The following is a 7,890-nucleotide window of genomic DNA, read 5'->3' on the forward strand; positions in this document are numbered from 1 at the left end:
CTGAGGGACCTGGGGGGTTCAGACGGAGAAGACTCAAGGGGGACCTGATGGCTCCCTACAAGTGCCTGACAGGATGGAGCCAGGAGGGGCTGGGCTCTGCTCCCAAGGAACAAGGGATGGGACAAGAGGAAACGGCCTCAAGCTGCACGAGGGCAGGTTTAGATGGAGCTGAGGAACAATTCCTTGCCCAGAGGGTGCTCAGGCATTGGAACAGGCTGCCCAGGGCAGGGCTGCAGTCACCATCCCTGCAAGTGTTCACACAGCGTGGAGACGAGGCCTCAGTGCCATGGGTTAGTGGTGGCCTTGGCAGTGCTGGGGAACGGTTGGATTGGATGAGCTTAAAGATAATTTTCCAACCTATTTTTTTGCTATTATTCCATAAAATGGGGATGGAAAAAGTCTTCGGGGTGAGACAAGCAGAGAGCTGGGTCCGCTCCCCCGAGGAGCGCTGCCAAGCGAGGCCGCCTCGGGCGATCCGGAGCCAGAAAGGGGCTGGCCTCCGGCCCCGGTTCTCCGGAGCGGGGAAACGAAACCAGGCAAGGCCGGGGGTAGGCGGCGGGGGAGGGGATGCGGGCCGTGGGTTGGCCCGCGGGGCGGGGCCGCTGTCATTTCCCCGCCCCCTGCTGCCAGCCCTGCGCGCCGCTCGCTGCCTTGCGCATCTCGCTGGCCCCACCGTCGCACCATGAAGGCGCTTGTGCTCGCTGTGCTGGCTGCGGTGCTGTGCGTGGAGAGAGGTAAGGGGGAGAGGGATGCTCACGCTACCTACCCACAACCATCGCTTCTTCCCGAGGTGCGCCAGTCCTTCCCCAGCCTTGGATTTGGGAGCAGATGGGGCTGTGTGTGTGTGCTGCGTCTTGCAGGGTGGGCTCTGGAAGTTGAGGGTTGCAAAGGAGCCGCGGGGGATAGAGCTGAGCCGTGCTGGGGTTTAGTGCGGGGTTCGGGGGTGTCTTTTCAAGACCTGCCTCGTAGCAGTGTCCCTCCTGAAGCACGAACTTCAGGGCTCCTGTGCCTGTGTAAGTGCGCATCTCCGGCTGTGCATGGAGGTATTTTGGAGCTTTTCCCAGTTGCAGCTCGAACAAAGACCAGGGCCGGCTCCGCTCCCCGTTTTCGGTGCAGAGAGCCGGGATAACGGCGCCGGAACGGGCAGAGATGTAGCCAAGGGGAAGGAGGGTGGAGGGGAGACGGAGCCCAGCCCCGGCAATGTCTGATGGAGCAAAGCCTGGCCAGAGCCAGCCGTGGTTCTGGCTCCTGCTGCACACCCCCCCCCCCCCCCCCCATCATCATCATCCTTTGGGGCAGGCAATGGTGGCCAACATGTGGGGCGGTCACCCCTAAGGGACCATGCCCTGTAGAGCAGCATCCTGGGGCTGCCAGCCACGCTGTGGAGAACGTGCTTCCTGTTGCTGGGTGTTAAACCGCAAGTTATCCGAGTTGCAGGGTCTGCAATCCCCGCCTTTCCCATCGACTCCATTTCTGACTATCCAAACTCCATGGGGCGGTCCAAACCCCCATATTGTTTCCATATGTCGATGTTTGGAGAAGCCAAACGAAGAGCAAACGGGGGGTTTTGGGCCCTCCTTGTCTCCTGAGGATACCGGTGAGAAGAAACTAGTTGTTTGCTGCCCTTCCCATGCCCCGTTCCCTATGGGATCCGGGAAGGAACTGGCAATCCAAGCGTTGGGTCTGGTTTGAGGCCAGCTGGCGTGTGTTCAGTTCCAGTTGGGAGGATGGGCTGTCCAGGCCAAGGCTGTTAAGAGGTTTCATTTCCCCCCCTTCCAGAAAACCCCTTTCAGCTTGAAAGTAAGTTCTTAGCCAGGCAAAAGGGTTGGTTCCAGGTAGCGTTAACCCCAAACGCTTCCAGCACGTCCAAAGCTATTGTGGATGAGCTTTACCTCCTGCTCCAAGTGTCCTAAACATCTTGCATATACATAAGGATCTTTACTAAGAGCTATGGAAAAGGAAAGAGCGCTCGGCACAGGGACTGAATGGAAGAGATGCCGAAGCAACAGCGTTTTTCACTGCTGCTCAGCTTCAGAGTGGGCTTTTAAAGGCTTTTCTTTCCCTTTTCTCCTTGCTCTATGTGAGAATGGATCCAACCTCTTACCTAAGGAATTCCCCCAACTGATCCCCTCTGCTTTGGGAGCTCTTTGTTCCTCGGAGGAGCCGAGCAGCAAAGGAATAAACACATGGATTCTTGTGCACTTGATGAATATGAGGTTTCCCTTTCACATTGTTCAGTCTTGGGCCTTTATTTCTCTCCTTTTCCTCCTTATAGCCCTGAGCTCCAACTCTTTGCTCTATCTCTTCTGGGGCACAATCCTGCCACCCCTCTTGTGCCTTTTGTCCAGAGCACTCAGCCTGTTTGCTCTCTTTAACTCTGCAGTGGGTTATGCAGTGATGTGCTTTGCTGGGGCAGAACTTGGCACCGGTTCTAAGTTATTCCCTCTTAAACTACATTGAAGGACTTGCTTCTCCTGGGAAGATTTTGTCTGTATTAAGGGGTAATGTGTAGGTGTGACAAAGGAAAGCATGGGGATAGGTAGGAGATGCTGTGGTAGGAGCATAGATTTAGTCACGTGGCAGTAAATTTCATGCCTAAAGGTGCCTTTGTGTTCATGTACAAGTACTTCTGATGTGTTTGTAGCTGGAATCTCTAAGCCTCAATGAATACCACTGCACACCTCGACCCGTGCATTCAGAGTAGTGAGCAAATGCATATGGGAACATATGTCCTGCCATAATGCCCACAAGAAGCCTGTAATCCACTTCATTCCTGGTTGCAGGCGGGGTTCCTGTGCAATGGGATGAGTCAATTTGCCTCCTCAGTTTGCCCTCAGGATGGTTGCAAGGAGAAGGGATTGGGATAGAGACTGGAGAGCAGAAACGTGCTGGGAACAATGGAGCAGCAGGGAGCTGGGCTTTACTCTGAGGTTCCAGACTGAGTTTTGGCCAGCCCATGGACAATGACACCCATGGACAATGACAGGCTGTAGACTTAATGCTTGTCTCTGTCCTTCTCCTCCTGTCATAGATCCAGAGGCAAGGTTCATTGATGCATCTCTCTTGGGGCTTTTGACTCAACTAGTGGCCCTGTAATGCTGGTGCTGGGTGTAGGTTGTGGCTGCTGCATTGGCATGCTCTGGTTTTGTTGCAGGGGTCATTGGCACACTGATGATCATTGGAATATGTATGGGACAGCCCAGGAAATTCGTGCTTAGGGGGTTGTGGTGTTGGCTTTTGTCTCCAAAGCAGAGTAGTTTGGCTGTCCTGATGTGGTGTTCAGGATCTCCCATTAACCTGTTTTAATCTCTTTCCTGAAGATTATGTTTCTTCTTTCCCTGCCTTGGCCATGGCTGCTCAAAAGTCATTCCTCAAAAAGCTGTTGATATTTTTTCCCCAATAAAAAGCTTTATTTTCCCAATAGAAACAGTAATCAGGAGAACCTCAAGAGGTCATTCCGTCCCATTGGTCACGCTGACCAGTATTTATCCCTTCTTCCAAATACTCCATGACAGGGACAAAGGGCTTAGGATAAACTGTTCATGGTGGGGCTGTAAGAGATAGGAGGAGCAGGAATGATGCTGCCTTGCACTTCCCATCTTAGATGAGCCCCCATTCCATTTTGCATCCTGTTAACACAGCAGAGAAAGGCAGTGCCTCATGGGAGGGCTTGTCTGAGTGCTCAAAACAAACCTGATCTGTCTTCATATGTAGGTCAACAACTGCAGTGTGGCTGTGATGTTCTCGTATGTAAAATGCAGACAAGAGCATCCGGCCACTGCAGAGAGCACAAGTCCCTGCTGAGTCACAGGTCCAGGCTCTTTCTGCAACCATTCTCCACCTCTGAATGGGATGTTCCAGTCTTTTCCTTGGGTAGATATGAGGGATGAGGGATGTGAAGCAGCTGGTTCAGTCCATCCTGCTGGCATAGGATAAGCCATTTCCATGGAGGAAAGCATAGGTTTCTTTGCTATGCCCCTACTCCAACTTAAAAGCTTGGTTGCATATGCTACCTTCATAGTGTTATAACTCCATGGGGAGTGGGACAGGGCAGGTCCTTGCAGGTCATGCTGCAGTGCTGCCTTGCTCTAGCTAAGAACTTGTTTCCACCACGTGCACTAACTGAAGCGTAGCCTGAGCTTTGTACCCTGCTGCCAAAAGCAGGTCATGGGAAGCTCAAACCTGTGGGCATGCCTGGAGCATTTCCCATCAATGCCCATGGTAGTTGAGCTGAATAAACCCAGATCTCAGGCTCTAGATTACAAGCCTGAACTTGCCTCTGCTGTTTAGTTTCAGGATGGTAGCTGTACCTTGAACCCACGTGTGGTGCAAACAGGAGCGTGCCATAAAGGTTTACCTGCAGTTGTATTGAGGCTTTAGTTGACAGTTGATCGTGCAAGAGCTCAGAATGCATTCGTTGTCATAGGATCATAGAATGCTTTGTGTTGGAAGGACCTTGAAATCATCCAGATCCAAACCTTGCCATGGGCAGGGACACCTTCCACTAGAGCAGATTGCTCCAAGTCCTATCCAACCTGGCCTTGAACACTGCCAGGGATGGAGCATTCACCACTTCTCTGGGCATCCTGTGCCAGTGCCTCAGCACCCTCACAGTAAAGAACTTCTTCCTTGTATCCAACCTGAACTTCCCCTGTTTAACTTTAAACCCATCACCCCTTGCTTATGCTTGAACCTTTCATTTGGCCATTTTTTGGGGGGGAAAAACCTAAGGTAGATTGATACAGCCGAAACAGCAATTGTGGCTGTGCCCGCGTGCCATGTGTCAGAGATGGGGACCACCATGCCAAGAGCTCCTGCCTTCATCCCCTGACTGCTGTGTGCTTTTCTCTTGCAGCCCACACACTCGTCTGCTTTTCCTGCTCGGATGCATCCTCCAACTGGGCCTGCCTGAAGCCTGTCAGTTGTGGGGAGAATGAAAACTACTGTGTGACAACGTACGTCGGAGTAGGAATCGGTGAGTGCTGACAGGACCAGCATCTTCTGCCCCTCTTGGCTGCTCTCCTGGGTCTCCTTGTGAGCTGTGGGGAGGTTTTCCTTCCTTTGGGTGATATGTGATCGGACCATCCCAAGGGATATAGGAGGGATGTGCTGCCAGACGGAGTCATGTTAAAGCCCACGTGCGGGCACCGACGCAGGGAATCCAAAGGGAATTCCGGAATGGGGGCAGGGAGCTTGCTGATGAATAAGTGAAAGTGTGGAGGATGCTGCAGGCTTCCTCTGGAGGAAACTCCAGGGTTGCCCTTCCTGGTTTTTGCCCTGTGCTTGGGTTTAGTTCATCCCTCAATCCTGCCTTTGCTTCTTCACTCCCTGTGGATGAGGTGGGGTTGCCAGGAAGGGAGGTTTGCAGGTCTCCTCCCTGAGAGACAGGAAAGATCTGGTTGGGTCTGTGCTTCCTGAATGCTTCTCCTAAGGAAGCACCATTGCAGAGCCCAGAGTCCAGCTTGCAAGAGGGAGGGATGCTGCACGTCTTGAGTTGCACAGCCCTTGATGGTGGGTGGATTGTGCGTGCACAAATGGAGGCAGGGAGCTTTTATAAACCTGTCTTAGTGCAGTGCTAATGGTTTCCTATTTCCTGCTGCTAAGTGTAGGCTGTGCCTCTTGCAGGCAACGGCTGAAACACAGACTTTACTCTTAAGTGCCTCCTTGGTGCTCCACGCCCCATGTCTTGTTTGAGGAGTCCCAGGGTGATGCTTTGGCTGTTTCCATGCTGTTACTTCCTTTGCAGAGTAGGTGAAACATTCTCACCTCTTTTTGCTTTTCTTTCTCCTCCTCTTTACTTCACCCTAAATACAGGCAGCAAGTCTGGCCAGTCCATCTCGAAAGGATGCTCTCCCATTTGTCCCAGTGCTGGGGTTAACCTCGGCATAGCGGCTGCCTCCGTGTACTGCTGCGACTCCTTCCTCTGCAACATCAGTGGTTCCAGCAGCGTCAAAGCCAGCTACACGGTCCTGGCCTTGGGGGTCCTCGTTAGCTTCATCTATATCCTCAGGGCTCGCGAGTGATGGGGCTGGCCAAGGAAGAGCCGTCTTCCATAGGCTGTCGCAGGTCTCATTAGCCAATATCTTCTCTGTTGCTGTCTGCAAGGAGATCCTCTACTTCTCAACAGGCTTCCAAGGTGATTGTTTCCCAGACTTTATGCTCTTCCGGCATTGGAGACCTGGGCGGTTTGGCCAAGCTGTTCTCTTCCTTCTATGGACATACCCCACTGCACTCTCACACCTCCTTGGCAAAGGTGGATCGTTTTGGAAGGGTTTCTGCTTTTATACCTAATACTCCCCCTCACCCTCGTTTCTAAGGTTGATTAAATCAAAGCTGGGACTCGCTGAGAACCGACTGAACCCCAGACACCACCCGGTCAGAGTGTTCAGACCCTCCTGCCTCTCACCTCTATGGAGGTGCCTGGCACCAGCGTGCTCCAGCACATGGATGGCGGGGGATTGGGAATGCATGACCCAAAGGGAGACACATTCCCAGCCCCTTGCAGCTGCAGTCTCTTTTTTATATAATCCTATTGTTTCTTCTGATCCTGGGCTGACTTTTCTGGAAAATGACATGTCCTTTTTGTCCTTCCAAGCTCTGTAAGTGCCAGACCTGAATAAACATGCTCCTGTTGTTACCTGAGCTGGGACGTGTGCTGTGTGTGTTTCCTTGCTCCGGACACAGAGATTAGAAAAGCTCTTATGGAAAACCCAAATGTTATGCCCGGCACGAGGGCTTCTTACCCTCTCAAGTGGCTTCATCTCAGCATTCCTTCCAGTTCACCTCTGAGCAGCAAGTCCATCTCTGATCCACAGCTTGCTTCACCTCTCTTGGGAATCACCTTTTCCAGGTGCAATTCAGTGGAAAATGCCAGTTGTCGTGGTCTGAATCAACCCCATCACTCCTAAAAGAGCAAGTGTGTGAAGAACAGGACCTCTAATGTAGTGTGCATGATACAAAGACTTGGTGCCTCAGTTTCCCCACTTTGGACTCATGATGGTGACAATGACATCGATACCTAAGTGATCCAGGGCAACAGGTCTGCAAAACATAGTGAAGTCAATGGCAAAGATCCTTAGGTTCAACCTGCAATCCCTGGCTGATGGTGCCACATGGACTGCAGAAGGTGACTTCACCACCAACCCAGCCACTCCTGCTGTCCTTCAGCTCCCAGCATCTTCCCAGGTCTTCCAGCAACGTTGCTCCTCAGAGTTCTCAGCCATCCCATGGGAAGTGTGTCCTGCCACTTCTGCTGGTTTCCTACCTGCTTTGCCTACCTGTGCACCTGCTCAACACAAACCAAGCCAAAATTGAGCCTTAAACTGCCAGGTGAAAGCTTGCTGTCACTTCCACTGATGGATCAGAGGTGCACTGGGCTTTGTGCTTCATCTAGCAGCAAAAAATGAGGTGTAACATTGGCACTCTTTAGTCATGCCTTCCTTGTATGTGGTTCTCTTTTCTGTCAAACAAGAAACACGAGCTGCACACACTGAATTACACCTTTATCCCCACTTAAGTGAGTGATAAACAGCTTCTTTTGGGAGAGGGGGTGCAGGTGTATGGAAATACTGGTACCAAAAGTGGTTACATGCTTTTTCCTCCTCTTTCTCCCCATCTTTTAATTAAAATGACACATTCTAATGACAGCCTCTACAACAGGAGAGACTGGTCACATTGTGACATGACCCACAATTAAGTGATGAGCTTGGTAAGAATGCATCGCTTGTCTCCTTGGGCTTTGGATGTGCCTTCCTCTGGTTAATACATCCTCCCTTGCCTGCTGGGACCACAGGGCTTGAGGTGTGCCACCAACCTCTGCTATGCACATAAGGAACAGGGAAAACTGGGGAATACATGAATAGAAACACAGTAAATATTCCCTAGTTTTCC

General features: G+C 51.9%; 1 protein-coding gene across 1 annotated transcript; it reads left to right on the forward strand.

Moving 5' to 3' along the window:
* Window positions 1-600: 600 nt before the first annotated feature.
* On the forward strand, window positions 601-6,642 carry LOC101869796 (lymphocyte antigen 6E). Its single transcript, XM_034060873.1, has 3 exons — window positions 601-734; window positions 4,856-4,975; window positions 5,815-6,642. Exons 1-3 carry the CDS (start codon window positions 683-685, stop codon window positions 6,021-6,023), a joined length of 381 nt encoding a protein of 126 aa, XP_033916764.1. The 5' UTR covers window positions 601-682; the 3' UTR covers window positions 6,024-6,642.
* The last annotated feature ends 1,248 nt before the right edge of the window (window positions 6,643-7,890 follow it).

Source organism: Melopsittacus undulatus, chromosome 1, assembly GCF_012275295.1.
Source record: "Melopsittacus undulatus isolate bMelUnd1 chromosome 1, bMelUnd1.mat.Z, whole genome shotgun sequence".
Lineage (NCBI taxonomy): Eukaryota > Metazoa > Chordata > Aves > Psittaciformes > Psittaculidae > Melopsittacus > Melopsittacus undulatus.

Bases quoted from the DNA above. Each gene is read 5' to 3' on its own strand.
- LOC101869796 (XM_034060873.1), top strand. From the start codon at position 683: ATGAAGGCGCTTGTGCTCGCTGTGCTGGCTGCGGTGCTGTGCGTGGAG. The intron at 735-4,855 runs GTAAGGGGGAGA...TTTCTCTTGCAG, and splicing joins GGTGCTGTGCGTGGAGAGAG to CCCACACACTCGTCTGCTTT. The intron at 4,976-5,814 runs GTGAGTGCTGAC...CCCTAAATACAG, and splicing joins GTACGTCGGAGTAGGAATCG to GCAGCAAGTCTGGCCAGTCC.